At 39.3% G+C, this 18315-nt stretch overlaps 1 protein-coding gene and 1 long non-coding RNA gene across 6 annotated transcripts in view; one reads left to right on the forward strand and one right to left on the reverse strand.

The window, feature by feature from the left end:
* LOC122645745 (inositol-tetrakisphosphate 1-kinase 6) overlaps nucleotides 1-18315 on the reverse strand; it is a 39875-nt gene that overhangs the window by 15443 nt on the left and 6117 nt on the right. For 3 of the 5 annotated variants that reach the window (XR_006330511.1, XM_043839087.1, XM_043839088.1), the window contains 5 exons: nucleotides 17784-17791; nucleotides 8863-9002; nucleotides 8272-8307; nucleotides 6269-6467; nucleotides 2524-2618 (listed from right to left, as the gene is read on the reverse strand). Coding sequence is in view for 4 of the 5 variants with exons in the window: in XM_043839087.1 (XP_043695022.1) it covers nucleotides 2524-2618; nucleotides 6269-6467; nucleotides 8272-8307; nucleotides 8863-8991 (459 nt within the window). In the remaining variant the exon portion in view is untranslated. Of the gene's footprint in view, nucleotides 1-2523; nucleotides 2619-6268; nucleotides 6468-8271; nucleotides 8308-8862; nucleotides 9003-17783; nucleotides 17792-18315 lie in introns of those variants that run through there. The other 2 variants (XM_043839089.1, XM_043839091.1) reach the window with 2 other exon arrangements.
* On the forward strand, nucleotides 225-17199 carry LOC122645747. The gene is made up of 3 exons (XR_006330514.1): nucleotides 225-263; nucleotides 2917-2918; nucleotides 16924-17199. It is a non-coding gene; the product is annotated as an uncharacterized LOC122645747 (long non-coding RNA).

The following is an 18315-nucleotide window of genomic DNA, read 5'->3' on the forward strand; positions in this document are numbered from 1 at the left end:
GTGCAGAGAGAAGAAGAGCAGCGAGATACAACGCAGACAGCAAAAAAAAAAACAAAAAGGTACATACCTGTTTCAGAAGTTCTCATGATTCAACTCCCCACCTGGCTCCCTCGCATTACCGCCATCCCTCGAAGTCGTGAAGCCCCTCCTTCCTTGCAGCGCCTTCCTCCATTCTTCCTCTCTGGTTTCGAACCAGAATCAGACTCTAACAAGTAGAGACGGTAATTCCCCCTACCCACGATCTTACTTATCTCTCTCCCGATGTTGAGAAAAACTCGTGGATGAGTTTTAAAAAAGGAGAGGATCAACACCACTCGATCAACAGTTTAGGAAATAAAAATAAAGAAAGAAAAGAGAAAAGTAAGATCGTGGGTAGGGGGAATTGCCGTCTCTACTTGTTAGAGTCTGATTCTGGTTCGAAACCAGAGAGGAAGAATGGAGGAAGGCGCTGCAAGGAGGGGCTTCACGACTTCGAGGGATGGCGGTGATGCGAGGGAGCCAGGTGGGGAGTTGAATCGCGAGAACTTCTGAAACAGGTATGTAACTTTTTGTTTTTTGTTTTTTTTGCTGTCTGCGTTGTATTTCGCTGCTCTTCTTCTGTCTGCACTTTTTTTTTTTTCGTTCGATTCTGGCGGAACCAAGAAGTAGGGGGCGGTGGTTGTTAAGTGAAAAGGAGGCAGTGGGAATGGGTGCCGCTGGGGATCGAAGAGAAGGAGATATTTTATTTTTTTTTTTTTGGTTTGCTGTTACAGCGAGGAAGAAAGGAAAGGGAAGGTGGGCTGGGTTCTACTAAGAGGATGAAACAAAGGGAAGGCATGGTCGCTGGAGTCGAAGGACAGGGAAAGGGGCAGGGTTGCACCGGGAGATGGGAAAGAGAGGGTTGCTGTGGGAAGGGGACAAACGATTTTTTTTTTGGGTGGGAATAGCAGGGGTTGTTGCGGTTGGGGTTTCAGTGGAGTTGAAGGAGAGAAAGAAGGGTAGGGGTGCTGCAGAAGATGGAGATTGCTGTAACGGTAGAACAGCAATGGGAAAAATAGAAAAAGAAGGCGAAGAGATGGGGTTACTGTTACCGTAGAACAGTAATGAGAAAGGAAGTTTGGGAAGAAGGAAAAAGAGATGAGAGAGATTGAAGGGAAGGAGATGGATCTTTGCTCTGATACCAAATTAGTGGGGGACAGAAATCGAGAAGAGGATTGAAGGAGGTAGAAGAAGACACCAAAGGGGGAGGGGAGAAATCACACAGAAGAAAGGGGAAGAAGGAGACGCAGCAAGAGAAGGGAGTGTCCAAGAAGGGGGGGTTTGCACACACGCACAAACTTTCTTTTCAATTCATTCTTCCATATCCAATACCATGGATTACAGCCCGATTTAAAGAAAATAAAATCCTAACTATATGGAAACTTGCTAACAAAGAAATCGAAAGTAAAATCCTAACCATATGGAAACTTACTAACAAAGAAACCGAAAATAAAATCCTCCTAGATTCAAACACTCAAACTGGACCCGGTTCATTTTGGTTTGGGTTCACAAACGGGTTCGGATCAATCCATCGAAATTGTCCTGCATCATTTCGGTATTTCGGTCGTCGCGGTATGGCCGAAACAGTGAAACGAAACGAAACATATTTTAAACTATGATTCTACCTGATGAGGACACTAGACCAGTGAAACATGCATATAATATTCAAAATGAAATAGAAACAGCAAAAGAGAGAAAACTGAAATTAAACATCACATAAATGAAAAGCAGATTAAGTGATTTCTGATCCATCAAGTTCTCTTACTGTTTATGTTTTCTAGTGTTTTTTTAATCCTTCTCAAGTAAGATTAGTTGCTGACTTCCAGCCTTCCCATATTAGACTGGTGACTTGCTTCGAACTCCAATAGGTACTTATCAAAAAATTAAATAAAAATAACCAACTAGTTGTCTTGTTTCAAGGGTCTAACTTGTTGCCACCATGTTGGTGACATTTTATGTTTGTAAACGTATATCATTTCTGCCACATCAACTCAGATTGGGCTGAAATTTTGTGGCAGGTGGATTTCATGGTCCCTGTTCACATGCCAAGTTTCAGAGTTAGCCACATGGCAAAATAACCATTAATTCAAGATTACAAAGAAGGTGCACGGGACTATAAGGGGGTGCTGGACATAAATGGGAGGATATGCCACTACATGGAAGGAAGGGTAAATGAATATGAGGCTGAAATTTGATTTGCAGCCAATCCAAATCATTCTTTAGAAATCCAACGGCAAGATTTGCAATATTACTCTTCCACGTGGTAGAATGAGGGCCATGATTACAATGCATTTGTCACCATGGATGGTGACAACAAGATTTTCCATTTAATTAAAATTGCCTCCTCTTATTATTTTGCAATTAGTATTAGTGCTTAATAAACCTCTGTGCCATCTTTCACATAAAAAAAACAAATGTATGCATGTAACATGCTCACTGAAGAAATAATCCTAGATTGAAAAGTATAGATAAGACAACATAGGAACTGGAATTTCTTCAAGCAACCTTTCTATTAAAATGGCAAATAGTCAAAGGCAACTCTTCCAGCTTGTTAATAAGCAGCAACTTCGAATTCTCTTCTGTATTGACACCTACAGTCCCTGAAGAGAAAAACCAAATCTTGTTTTATAAGCCAGTGAAGCTGCAATGCTCAGCCAAGATAGAAATTGCATGACAGCAGTTGTGGCCAACGACAAGAAAGTTGCACAAGAGGAGGGATGAATTTTGGGGTGGGGGATAAGAGGAGAAGCTATGAGATTTTATACATTTCCTCCTTTAAACTTATATGACATTCTTATTTCTAAATGTCTTTCCTCCATTATTTTATTTAATGCAACAAAATGTATGTAAGTGCTAAATGATTGACGATATGGTGACATGGTCCAGCACCAACACAAGGAGTTCATACTTCACTCAGACAAAGTCCAAAAGAACAACATGGTCAGACAAAGGATTTCAGAAACTTATATTTCAGTATATTATCATGTACTACAGGCAGACACAGGTGACGTTCACACAAAAAGGCACCCTGATCATTGTGTGAATCCATAGTGATTAATACATAGTCTCACACAAGGCCATCTATCTATACGTCACATAGATGGAGAGATAGACACATGGATAATATTTGGGCTGAACCTGCTAGTTTCTTGGATCATAGTATTAAATCTCGTTTTGGCAGCCCATTTCGGCCTGACCGAAATTTCGGTGAAATTTGGATTTTTTCTGCAAGATTTTGGTTGGTCATTTCGGTGGGCTTTAGGCCAAATTAAGGTTTGAAACTTCATGGAAACTCTATTTTAGACTATATAAACACATGTAAATGTTAAAATTGCAAAAATAGTCACCCGAAGTGGTGTTTTGGATTTGCACCCTTGATTGGCAGTTTACGATCGAATCCTAGATTCCTAATGTATAATTAGTTAATTACACATTGTTTAAGTACTAGAGGACATAATAAGCAATTTAAACAAGTAAATCGTACAAATATAAAGACAATGACTCATAAGTCATAATATTAATTACATAATTTGGATGACATCCAAGGTTTAAAGTATCGGTATCGGGTATAGTATTGGAAGGGTGCTATCAAGAGACGTATTGTATTGTATCAGAGAGATGCAAGATATGCTAGATACGTATGGAAATGCTTAGGATGTATGAAAAACATGGTTTTGAAGCATAAAACACTATAAATAAGTAATATGTAAAATATTTAATGTATAAAAAGGAGAACAAAATAAGACGAGGCAAGTGCATTCAATTGATTATATATAAAAGATGCAGTTTCTTATATGTACTAATACCAATTCTTTTAGGTATCGTATCGATACCATAAAAATAAGATACGTATCGGTTAGTATTAGCGGATACAGAAGGATACTTTAAACCATGATAACATCAATATACTCTCTTAATATAAGTCAAGTGTCTACTAATAATAAAATAATTAATTATTGGCAGAAAAATATTTTTGACACCGTGAGGACATAGATCCGTCAATGGTGTCTAACATATATTTAATTGATCTCCATACAGTTTCCATAACCCCTATTTTTAAAGATTTTTGTTGTAGGAAAATCAAAAATTTGAAGTAGAAAAATAAATAAATAATATATATAGAGGAAAAAATTTTGACACCATGAGGTTATAGATCGGCCTCCGGTGTTTGACATATAATAAATTCATCACTAACCAACATGTATTGACCATATGTTTTTCAAAAAAACATTTTTGGAGAACATGGTTTACCTGAAATAGTAGAACAAGCTTCAAAGATGTGTTTCCCAAATGATTCCGGCATTGATGCGACAAAAATTCAAAGTAAGAAAGCTCAAACCAGCAAAAACAAGCTCAAAAACTTGAAATGAGAGCAAAAACCAGAGTCTGGTGAGGTCTCAGTCGAAATTTCAACCGAGACTGACGAGATTCTATCTTTTTATACTTGACTTTTGTAGCATCTGGCTGAAATTTCATCATCTATTTTGTAATTTTTCAATTCAACCTACCATTTCGTTTCGACTCGACTGACATTTCCAAGATTTCATTGAGATTTTGAACTATATCTTTGATTCAGAAAGGGTTTCTCATATCCTTCTCTAAACCAACTTTCAGGCCAGCATTTGAATCTGTAAAAATTCTTGTCGAGCCCACAACTTATTAAGGTTGGCATATTAGAATTGCAGGCATACTAGACATTACACTCGTCGAGCATCTAATTTTTCCCACCTTGGAGATATTATACCTACATAAATAAACCCATGGTTTGGTTGTAATCTATGATATCTAATCCCCAATTTTATTTTATTTTTTTTGGGGGGGGGAGATAGTTGTCAAGGCGTCGCCAAACGTCCAGGCGGATTTCTATGGGTCTAGGCGACTGTCGCCTTATACCAAATATCATTTAAGATATTATTCATAAATAAGCAAATACCCCCTATTTGAATCCAATAAAAATAGTTAAAAAATCAATTTCCAAAAGGATAAAAAATCAACCCTTTAGCTCAAGAACAAAAACTGGATTTTTGGCGGTAGATGAAATTTTCAACTTTCTAATGTTGGGGTTTTTCTCAAATCTAAAAATTACATAAATCTTAATATGGTAAAACATTACCAAAAACAAAAAGTGCGGTAAAATATTCATTTGTTTTGATGTCTAAAAAAATGTTTTCATTGAGAGTAATTTTGATAGCATTCACGCACACCAAATAAGATTTGACCGGAACATAACTCCTTCAATATAAATCAGATTTAAGCAATCTTGGATTTGTTGTAAAGCTGGTTTTGTGTTCTACCTAATACAAAAAAGTCTCATGTAAAAATAAAATCATTTGATCAGTCAAACTTCTTAGAGAACAAGAACATTTCTCTAAATCGAGAGCAATTTAATTACTTATTGATAAGATCATATTTTCTAAGAACATCATAAACCAAATGTGAAACTAGGTATACCTGGACAATAACCAATTCCATGAACAATATAAACCAAATGTATGTTTTGATTGTGTTAAACTTCCAATAGCTTGCTTCTTCAGTTCTGCTGTCTTCTAGTTCTATATTGATTTTTGATGACTTGATGTGGCTTATTATTGATTTTTTATGACTTATGTGACTTAATGTTGATTTTTGACGACTTGATGTTGCTTAATGTTGATTTTTTATGACTTGATATGGCTTAATGTTGATTTTTGATGATATAAGGTACATATTGTAGCATAACAAATAATATTAGAAAAGAGGGAAAATAAAAAATAACACTTGGGCGCCTAGGGGGGGCGCCTTGTCCCCTAAGCGCTTAGGCATCCCTCCACCACCTTAGATCGCCTTGCCGCCTTGCCAGCTATTGGGGGGGTGCACCCTTACAAAACTTTAGGCATGTCAACAGAAAATCATAATAGTATTTGTTTCCATTTCCAAGATTTTAGGGATAAAAAATTACACATCATTTTCTAGTATTCAGCATTTGTATCTTATCTGTTTTTGGTTGTCCAGTTCATCATCAATCGTTTGCACTCAGAAAAGTATCACGAATGGTTCAAAACAAACTTACAAATTATATGGGAAAGCTCAACCAGTGAGATTTGGCTAAACAAATCCATTGGTGGAAACATAAAATGCTTGGTCTCTTGCATACATACATTTTCAGGAAGTTGACTGATCCATGAGGTTGAGAATACATATCCCAAATGCTAAAGCGAGGAAATCCTTCATGTTCAACTTCCAAAGAAATGATGAGTGATGAGGAACTTACTTTTAACAACAGGGAGCCATCCATGATTGCTGATCTTAAGAGTGAGGTCCTTGTCTTCACAAGTAGCAACATAGAAACAACTTCCTCCAATGTCACCCCATGATAGTAAGATCTCATTGATAGCATCGTCCACAGAAGATGCATTCCACATAAAGACATCTAACAAATAAAGGGTTGCCGCACTCTTAAGAAATGCCATCTATGACAAGCAAAATTGCAGAAAAGGATAGTCAAGAAAAATGAAGTGAATAGTCTCCACTGATTATGGAAAACTTTAATGTATAAGGTGCACTAACATATAGCAGTATTTGCTATATATTAAACAAAATCTTTTGTTACATCAAATATTTTGAAACAGAAAAGTTGGTTGTGCTTGTGTAAGGGAAAGGAGTACCAAGGAACAAATGTTAAAGATGAAAGCTGGGATTCACCCAACAGGTAAATCACAAAAATGACATTACAATGGATATAACACAAACAGAAACCCACCATAGTAGATGATTAAAGCCATCCCATGTACAATCTCTTTTCTACACCATTTTTCCAGACATTTTACTTGCTATCAATAAGGATTCAGTACATATCAGGTCACGATGACCGTAAATTAGGTCACCATCTAGCATCTAACTACAGGAACAACTTGGTGGTTTCCACCCATGTCACGACCAGACCATCCTCATAATCTACTCCAAGGATGCCATAGAGTTCCTTATGCAAAGGAAGAAATGAAACACCTTTTGAAACTACTAAGTGACCTGAGTCTAATGGATGAACATGAGACTTGTTCTGTGCAAGATGGAATCAGAAAATAGGGTTCACCACATTTGTGAGGCATCAATTGCACAGTTAATTATTACATCATCATTAGGGTTGATTCAGTTCGGGAATCCTCAAAGAGATTTCTATAGAAGAAAAAAATGAGGAGAAAAGAGTTCAGGGAAAACACCAACCCAAAACAAAGGGTAGGTAAAATTGAATCAAAGGATAACTGGAAACGGCAAAATGAAACACCCAATTGGCTCACAATTAGGAGGAAAAGGTGTTCAAACTGGATGCAATTGATCAAGTTTCTAGGAGTGGAAGTCCTGAAAACTAGGTATTGCAGATTCACATGCATTTTCTTTGATGAATGGCAACCTATGCATCAATAAGACAAAATATATTCAAAGATTAATACAAAAGCAAGGCCTAGAATAGGCACAAGGCAACCACAAAAAGGAAAGGGAATGGACCACGGATAACAAGAAAAACTACATGGGAAGAGTGGTCCCAAAACCAAAAAGGACCTTAAGATTCCCTCGCTTAGACAATTCATCAAATATGACATTATCCAAAATAGGCATCCATTAGAATGAGAATCGACACCAATGTTTTTTTGACTCTATGATAAGGTGAGAACATCCCCCATAGCACCTCTGGCCATGTAAGTCACCTAACTATAAAAAGATGCTAGCACCAGAGAATTTTTTTCGTATACGGTTCCCTGACCGGTGCGGTTCCTAGTGCCTCTCACAAGAAGAGCAGGGTGTTTGGTCAGATGCCCTGGGTGGGTCCCACCCCCTCTTGTGAGAGGCACTAGGGAACCGCACCGGTCAGGGAACCGTAGACGATAACGATTCAGCACCAGAACAATATTTATTGAGTCTACCTATGCCAGACAGTCCCAGATTAACGAAGAACAACCATCAGAATTGTGTCAGTTCCTGCCAGGAGGGATCCAAATCCTAACAATGTCCAGATTGGGGAAGGATCTAGAAATCTCAAACCCATCCAGTAACATAACATCCATGGATATGCCAAAGTAATAGCCTAATGACCAACACTAATATCAATTATGTTTATGGCATCCCTGAAAGAGTGATGCTAATGCCAGAAGATACAGTAGTTTCTCTATCTTGGGTCAGTGACTAGCCCGAGTTTTAATAAGATTAACCTAAATTAAAAAAATAAATAAATGTCAAATTTAATTAAACATATGGACCATGATGTAAAGCAATTTGCACCTTCTGAGTTGAAACACCCGCTGCATAACAAATCCCCTGCAAGAAAGGTAACATTATACTAGTCAGAACAACTACACTACAAGGTTAGCTTATCCCATTTTGCAAGGATTATGATATAGTAGAACAAGAAAGGCATATGGAAAACAAGATATTCATCAATTCATATTTTAAGCATGTATGGACGCTGGCCTCTCTATTTTTGTTGTACTAGATGCTCGGGTTATAGTTTCTCCAATAATAAAAGTATCTAGTTATCATTTCATTGCTTATAATCTGAACTAATGAAAAAAGGATGAGGCAATGATCATTACAAAATATAGTAGCTATTTCCAGGAATTACCACCAGTCCAGCCAAATTAACTAATCATGCCAACAGCAATGGAAAATAAATTAACTAATCATGCCAACAGAAATGCAAAATAAATTAACCAATCATGCCAACAGCAATGCAAAATAAATTAACTAATCATGCCAACAGAAATGCAAAATAAATTAACCAATCATGCCAACAGCAATGCAAAATCATACATGAATTGCAGAAGATAGTCCAAAAGAAAAGTGAAAGAAGAGATTAAAAAAGAAGAAAGATACCACACGGAGATTAGAATACTTGAGTCTACGAAGAAGAACCTCTGCTCCAGACTGAAAACCCAGATTTCCTTCGTCGTCTTCGACAAAAAGGACCAACTCGTTCAGAAGAATTCCTCGAACGGCCACCATTTCGTCTCTCTGTATGCTTCGCTCCGGTTTCTGGTTAGCTGCCAATCTCAAACACCCTCAAAGAGGAAGAAAAAAAAGTTCAGAAAAGCAGATTACGCGTCTGAGTGACGCTGTAATCCGAGTCCGGATCGTCCCCATTTCCAGATCCTCCACTGCCGAGCGGACATTGTGCATAACACCGTGTCTGGGCAGCACTGTCTGCCAGGTAACTCGGCAGTAGAGGATCCACATTATCCCCACGATGGATTCAGATCATCTACGGCATTGAGAATAGCGGCTATCGTCCTGCGTCGTTTGATGAGCCTGCTACGTGGATATTTTTGTATCTAACGGCTAGATTCAAACTGGGGTAATTAATGAGGGTCTGAAACCTTAAACCAAAACCAATCACATTGAACCACCCACCAGCCGGTTTTGGTTCATTAAAATAAACAAACCCCAATCGTGCATACATCCATCTAAATCCCCAAAAAACGAAAGCCGTCGATCTGCAACTCAAATCTTCTTCTCCGTCACTCTTCTTTCTCGTCGCTCTGCAGAACTCCTGAGGCCCAACTTTCTGAACGAAATATAAGAAAACATATGTGGAGAAGGAAGGGTCCAGAGGGGGAAAGAAAAGTAATGTGCACTGAAAGTTCAGAAGAAAGGTAGTGAAGGGGGAAAACAGAGAAAAGGAGAGATATAAAGGAGATGGCCGGCGAAAAGAAAAGTGGGTGGGTTCAAGTCTTTTGAGACAGACAACGCAAAATTATTCACTACCAATGCTTGCCAATGATGAACAGTGGGAGGCAGATAGGAGATTCCTGTAATTCTTAAAGAGATTTCTGTGAAGCTTTGTTATGTGACTGTGTCAGCAGAAGAGATCAAATAAGGGTGGTGAAGATTTGAGTTGCAGATAGGAGATTTCTGTGAACCGTTCATTTGACCATTTCTTGTTGTTATAATTAAAGGAGGGAAACTATTCCCCATTATTAAATATGGATTCTGGCCTTTTGAGTTTGCTATCGTTTCCTTTGTGATCCTTTCATTCATTCTCAACTTGAGATTATGGAGTATGGAGTGTATGTTTCCTCTGTTTTCCCATTCTCAACTTGAGGCCATGGATGGATGGCTTCGCCTTTGGTCTTTGGGAGAAAAGGGATTGGGGTTTGATCAAAACTTCGAAGGTCGAAGGGCAAAGGGGTCACTGACTCACTGCACGAACCAACCAACGAACTTCAACCTTCGCGCCAGTTGCAAGAGGAGGAAGATGATGGAGTGGGTTCGTGCCAGATGGTGCAAGAGGAGGAAGACGATGGAGTCGGTTCGTTGCAGACGGCAAAAGTTGCGGAGGGACGACTTAAATCTTCGACTTCGCCAAACGATGCAAGAGGAGGAAGACGACGGAGTGGCTGTCGAAGGAGCAGGAAGAGACGATGTTAGGGTTTTGATTTTGAAAATGGGAAGATGAATGAATAGTATTTCGTTTTAGTTTTGTTTAGTTTAGATCGGTCCGGTTTGGTAAAAACGATTTTGGTCTAGATGGGTTTGATTTTATACAATTAAATCACTTAACTCTTGGATTTTAAAAAAAATTTAAAATCTACCGTTAGATTTTGCACTTTACACATGTCACGCTCCTGTTACTGGGCAGGACAGATGGTTGCTACAACCAAGCCGTAGAGGATCCGGATCCACCAAGGACCCTCTCGTAGTGCCACGTTTGATATTTCACTCCATTTCCTTTTCTTTTCTTTTTTTTTCCCTCTCTCTTACATAATTGGAGAGGATCATTGGAGAGGAAGATCATCTTATAGATCGACCTGAGACACGTGGAGAGATAAAATTGTCATTTCCGCCGTTGGATGGGTTGTGGGACCCACAAATTGGCCACGTATTATGGTTTACAATTAGAGAACCGTTTGTCTAGCCAATAAATCAAGACTTTTTCAGCCACGTAATGTAACTTGTTGAAAGTTAAAACTGATCCTATCTTTTGCAAGTGCTTAGACTAAAAGGCCTTTTGTCACTTGACCAATTAGAGAGGTCTTCCTCAATTGCCTATTTGAAGTCTTGTGGAAGAATGATGTGGGAATTATGACATAAAATATAGGAAAAATGATGGTCACAATGCCACTGGGGTCATAGTCATACTCATACACCCTCTGACATGGACCCGGATCCTCTGTGGTGCGGCAAGGCGTTCGGCGAATCGAATCTCTTTTGAAATCTCATCATTCTTCTCCAACTAATTTTGAGATCCTATTGTTCTCTTTGAGATCTCAGTTTTCATTTTTGTTCTTTGAAGATTTTCTATTTAATGCTGTCTGAGATTAAATCTATTCTGGTTCTAGTTTTACATTAATATCATTATCAAAATGTGTCATTGTCATGCTTATATTTCAAGTACACATGTGAAATAATAACATTTACCTGAAAACCCATGTTTGTCTCCTCATAAACATAGCTCAGTGTTCACATTCATTCCAAAGCTTTTGAATGTGTTTCTAGGAATGCCTACTGGGTGATCTTGCTCTCCTCTTCTCCTCTATAAACAGCAAAAAATTCCCCAGCATTAGTGTTGCTTTTCTTAAAGACATGTATCATATCATAGAGATCATTTGTCATTCCTTATTTGCTCACACACAGAATTTTAGGTTTCTCAGGTTAATGAAGATTCTGACTATAGCTTGAACTTATCATCTCTACCTATGTCTGTCATCATGGCCAGTACTTTGTGTGTGAATCCATTGATCCAATCAATCAAGATTTCCATTTACCTAAAGTTAATTCTTCCCTTTCATGCTACTTGGTAAGTTTAAGCCAAATGGCAGATTAACGCTAAAAAAAATCCAGGACTTTCAGAGGATGCATGGATAACCCAATAGGAGTACACTTTTGTATCACATAGCAGGTCTAATAAGTTGGGGAGGGTTGTTGGGGTTTCAAATTTTGTATAGAGGAGACCCAAGGGTCCCCTACTCACATGTACGTATCAGCTCAATGCGACTTGGTTAAGTGGCAAAATAAAACTTTAAAAAATGAGATTTTCTTTTATTGATACACATCAAGGTGTGAAAGTTAAAAGTAAAAATTATTTGACACCTTAATTTGTGTGAAAAATTGTGTATTTCTAAAAAGGAAAAAATAATAATAATAAAACTAAAAATTATTTGACACCTTGATGTGTGTCAATAAAAGAAAATCTCATTTTTGAAAGCTTTTTTTTTGCCACTTAACCAAGTCGCATTGAGCTGATATGTACATGTGAGTAGGGGACCCTTGGGTCTCCTCTATACAAAATTTGAAAGATGTACTCCTATTGAGTTATCCATGCATCCTCTGATAGTCCTGGATTTTTTTAAGCGTTAATCGGCCATTTGGCTTAAACTTACCAAGTAGCATGAAAGGGAAGAATTAACTTTAGGTAAATGGAAATCTTGATTGGATCAATGGATTCACACACAAAGTACTGGCCATGATGACAGACATAGATAGAGATGATAAGTTCAAGCTATAGTCAGAATCTTCATTAACCTGAGAAACCTAAAATTCTGTGTGTGTGAGCAAGTAAGGAATGACTAATGATCTCTCTGATATGATTTATGTCTTTAAGAGAAGCAACACTAATGCTGGGGATTTTTCTGCTGTTTATAGAGGAGAAGAGGAGAGCACGATCACCCAGTAGGCATTCCTAGAAACACATTCAAAAGCTTTGGAATGAATGTGAAGACTCGGCTATGTTTACAAGGAGACAAACATGGGTTCCCAGGTCAACAAGTCATGTACTATATTGCACTTAACCCACATGTCAAATACCTTGAAATGCTTCAAAATTCACACACAAAAAAAAAAGAAGCTATAATAATGAATACGGAAGCAGTTTTTTGTACACTCCCATGAGTCTATCTCTCTTCTCCTTAAAATAAGGTGGCAGAGGTGTCTTTTCACATGGGGAGGAGAGAGATAGACTCATGGGAGTGCTGGTGTAGGCCACACTCCCGGACAGAGATCTTTTTCCCTAATGGTGAATACATCACTTTTATTCTTAATGGCATGATCCAAGCAAGCCCTTAAAAAGAATAAATTGCTTTTGAAATTAATTCTGACAACTATTTTTAGAAACAGAAACAAGTACACGTTTAAGACTGTTTTCCTAAACAATAAAACAATCAGGCCCTTAAGGCTGTTTTTATCATAAACAATGAATCAAACCAACCCTAAAGACTTTTCATAAACAGTGAAACAAACAGGCGCTTAAGCCCATAAACAGTTATAGAAATAGTTCTCATAAAGTATACCAAACAAAAACAATTCATGAAAATAGTTTAACCGAGTCAACTCGGTCTGCTAGGATCCAATGGAGACAAAGTCCGCTGCCATCTATTAAGGTATTGAGGTTCCATCTAATAATGGAAACCCTGAAGAATAAATAAGATAGGCACCTAGTCACCATTAAACTGATCAGATCAACAATGCCAATTTAGTTCAACCCCCCTTGGAGTCCAATTCATGTGGGGAGGGTTCCTGAGTTAGCTATAACAATCTGCAACAATCAGAAAATCGAAGAGGTTGCATTTCATTATTACAACCTACTGCATTTAAATTTATATATGAAGTTACTAGAAGTAAATTAGCTAAAGAAGGTTACAAATAAACCCTTTAACTCCAATTGCTCACTTCATAAAAATCTGTGAAGGTAGTTAATGTCTGAGTGTTGAAAAGAGAGGTTACACAGATAGAACAAACAAGCAACGAAAACTGATACACAATTAAATGGTTTCAATCTACTTAACCCCTTTGTCCTTCTCTTTAGCAAGTACAAATTCTCCCTTGACCTGATACTAGTGATTGTAATAGTAGAAGGAACAGGAAAAAGAGGCTCACTCCAATGAGGACATCTGAAGAGATCCCTGTGCTCCTAACCTTGGCATCGATAGTCATGTTAATTGTGCCTGGACTAGCCCGTCCTGAACCACAATCTCAAACTTGATACATTTCTGCCGCCATGGATCTGGCCACCACCAGGTCATGTAGAGATCCAACAATGTTGGTCATCTCTTCCGGACATTCCAGGATGCTGGCAAGAGATTTTTAACTCCTGGTTTAGGCTTCAAATATCCTTTGGTCCCAAATGCTGCAATGCCATCAATCAGATAAATGAGAATTGTGTTAACAGGATCTTCCATGTGGGTTTCTTAAATCCTTTCTTTCCTCTAACGGACTGTGCTCCAAATGTTGTTGTAGAAGCCCCTGCTCATGCAGACCATTCTCAACCAGCCTCTGGCCCTGATAAAGGCATTGCACAATCTCCCAAAGGAGGTGATGCAATGAAACCTGATCAAGAAATTACACCATCACCAGATCAAAGAGATGCACAGGAACTAGATGTTGCACCATCACTAGGTGAAGAAAATGCAGGAATTTCAGATTCCCCAGGAGACGGACAGGAACCAACCAGATGTTGCACCATCACCTGGTGAAGAAAATACAGGAATTTTCGATTCCCCCCAGGAGATGCACAAGAACCAGATGTTGCACCATCACCTGGTGAAGAAAATGCAGGTATTTCAGATTCCCCAAGAGACGGAGAGGAACCAGATGTTGCACCATCACCTGGTGAAGAAAATGCAGGAATTTCAGATCCTCCAGAAGAAACAGATGCACTAACACCTGATCAAGGACCATTTGCAGGTGAAGCAGATGTTCCAACTTCTGATGAATCAGATACACCATCCACCAATGAAGGAGACGCACCAGAAGCACCAGAACCTGATCATAAGAGTTTGGGGGAGTCACCTAGAAAAGAAAATGTGCTAAACAATAGTCAAAATGAAAAATCTCTTGATCAAGGAGGTGTGCAACAATCTAATCAGAAAACCGCATTACCACCAATTAACAGAGATGCGTAAAAAACTGATCATGGTGTTGCAAAGTCTCCTGAAAGAATAAAAACATAATGGAAAGCTGATCAAGTAATTTTGCCATCTCTAGCCAAAAAGTGCCAAGCTTGAGTCCAGAAGTTCAACCATCTTAGATCATTAGTGACTGAAATATGCCAAACCTGAGCAAGGCATTTCAGCATTCTCTAGTGTAGAAAGATTTACCCAATCCACTGTTCTCAAGCATGGATTCTTGTTATTCTTTTTGGGAATGAATAACAACTTTATTGCATAAAACAGAAATCCTACATGGACAAAATTTACAATAAAACAGCAGCAAAAAAAACAAATATTAGCCTAAACAATACAATAACCCTCCATAATCCAAATGACAACGCTCACATCATGCTATCAGCAATGGCTCTATGAACGATGAAACCTTCAGCACACCCTTCCCAACAAAAGTAACTGAAAGAAATACTGGACCTCGGAATCAAATGCCGAACGAACAAGCTTACTTTGCCAACTCAAGAGTCTAGCCTGTCTAATGAAGGTGTGACAGTCTCTACACACAATGTATTAAGAAATGTGCCATATATAATCTGCCTCGCACAGTCCCAGGTTTAAGGAGGTGAACCATCATTCACTGAAGAAGCCCCAAGTCTGAACAATGAAATGCAAATTTCTATTGAAGAACCAATACCAAGGAGTCATAACATCACCAAACCAGAGAGGGAAAGGCTGGGAAATGCATCAAAACCTGACGAAGGCATTGCTCTGTCAACTGTTGACAATATACCAATCCCTGATGGGGAGATTCACCAATGCTATGCCACTATCTTCTAATGAAGGTAACACAGACCAGAGACATGGTCAACGAGCTGCACAATGCTCAGTTAGAAACTCGAGGAGACAAACCATAACATGATTAAGGAGTCGCACAATTCCAGTGTAGTCCCCTCAGTGCACCGTCTCTGACAAAGAAATGGTGAGCCTTCCATCTTGGAAGGAGTAGATGGAATGAGTTGGACTCTCTGAGAAATGGATATACTCAGATTATGATCAAGTGATTACACTATTCCCACCCCGTCTCTCTCCATCAGGGTAAGGAGGCTCAATCCATGAGAGATTCTTTTCATTCATTAATAGGAGATTGTAAGAGTCTTACTGAGTCATGAGTCATGGCAATGACATTCTCAGTGCGATCTCAAGGCAAATACTACATCTATCCAAGAAACGAAAAATAATACAAGAGAGATGTGAAGTGGTTTCTTAGAGTGATATTTGCACTCTCTCTACAATCTGCTCCCAATGAAATGTAAAACCTAACACGATGCAGAGAAGAATGAACAAAAAAAAACGCAAACACAATCACACAATGCGCAGAAGGATTTACGTGGTTCGGCAAGGTTGCCTACGCCCACGGTGAGATGAGATCTGTTTCACTATCAATGGAGAGTAGGGTTACAGTCGCTCGTTCGTCACGCCTCTCTCAGATTTGCATTACACAGAAAGAACTCTCGCCACAAGTTTATAACGAAACCTTATACAGAAAATTTATCGAAATACCCATATAGTTCTTAAAAAATTTTCCAACACAGCAGTCCAATCATCAGAAGTCAAGACACCAATCCTCAACATGAAACTCAGGGATCAGTTACAAACATCAACTAACACACATAAACAATGTCTACTACACCAACCCCAACCCCCCCCCCCCCCCTATGTATCACAGTTCAAGCTTATAATCGCAGAAAAATCAAAAAGACAAAATTTTATAGAATGATATATTATTTACACCAGAATCAAGGGGGGGGGGGGGGGGGAGAGTGGAGGAAAAAATGGAAGGGAACCTTGAAAACTGACTCTAGAGGAAATTCAAACATAAAGACATCACTAATTAGAGGACGCTTCCTTGATTGCCCTCTTCAATTCCTCTCCAATGTCATTCTCCACAATAATTTCAGAACCACTGAGCTTCTTCATTTCTCTCCCACCAACTTCTCCATTGCCGTTCTTCTTATTCCTCCACATCTCAAACTCTCTAGAGGTTTCAACAGCCGATGGCAAGGGGTTCCTCCTCACAAGATCATGACTTTCCCTATGAGGATTCCTCAAAGAAACCCCTAATCTTCTAATCTCCTCCAATCTGTTTTTCATCTCTCTATTCTCTTTCTGCAAAACCTCAACTTCTCTACTCATCCACAAGCACATACCCTTCAGCATCTTCAAATCCCCGACATCACTGAAGCTGCTGCTCTTGGGCTTCACTTCCTGCTCCTCCTCAACCCTCTCAATCCCAATTTTATCAACCATTAAAAAAGGCAACTTCTTCCCACTAAAATCAGAAGGAAAATTCACACCCCACCTGAATCTGACCACAGCGTGTTTTGTCACCGGCAACATCGTCTTCGCCATCATCGCAACTCCAAACAACAAGCCGCCACGAGTTTCACTCAAGTCCCTCCAAACAAATGCCCCTTAAGGACCGCCATTGATCTGGGTTCCACCGTTCTCCTTAGAATGATCATTATCGTTGGAGGCAGAAGTAGAAGCAGAAAAAGCCGTTTTCTTGAGAGAGAAGTCGCCGAATTGGGGCTTGATTTGGACGCAGAAAGTAGGGTTAGGGTTTCCTAGGAGATTGAAATGGGCGGACATGATGAGAGGGGAGTTGTTGGGAGAGCCAAAGAGGCCGACGCCGGACTTGAGGGAGAGAGAGAAATGGTTGCTGATGATGGTGTTGGGGTTGTAAGATAGCTTGAGAGATGGACCAGAGGCAGAGCTGGTACGGAGGCTGATGCTGAGGTCGATTGGGTCTCGGGCGGTTATAGCGGAGGTGAAGGGTAGACCGAAGACGCTTATTGGGATCTTTGCTCGGAGGAGTGGGTTCTTGTGCTGCTGCTCGTCTCGTATCTTCACTGACGCCTTCATCTCTCTCTCTGCAACTTCTGTGCTTAGGTTGAGACTTCTTGGGAGTTAAAGACCAGAGTCGGTTCGTAATCTCGGATCGAATCAGATTTGTATCGGCCGCGACCGCTCCTGTCCAGGTTTTGTGAATCGGTTGGATCGGGCAATGGATCCGATCCGATACTCATGACTTATAGAGAAGGATTTTAAAACCCATATTTTTCTTCATTCTTGGTCTTGAACCTTTTAAGTTGCGATTCACACAGAAAGGAAAATTATCGCCCCCAGCAGTGGGGGCGCTGCTGTGCGCATCGTGTGGCGCAGCAGCACCCATTTGTGTACAGTGGGTCCCATTGTGCATATATGGGCGCTGCTGCGCCACACGATGCACACAGCAGCGCCCCTAGTACTGCGTCGATAAAGATCCACACAAAAAAGGGAGGTGGGGGAAATCTTATTGGTTTTTTACTAGGGAATTGATGAAGGGAATATTGAATGTAAACATTGATCTGTTTAAGGCAGTTAGGATTTTAAAACTCAGATTTTTCAATTCTTC

This window comes from Telopea speciosissima, chromosome 11, assembly GCF_018873765.1.
Source record: "Telopea speciosissima isolate NSW1024214 ecotype Mountain lineage chromosome 11, Tspe_v1, whole genome shotgun sequence".
In the NCBI taxonomy this organism is placed as follows: domain Eukaryota; kingdom Viridiplantae; phylum Streptophyta; class Magnoliopsida; order Proteales; family Proteaceae; genus Telopea; species Telopea speciosissima.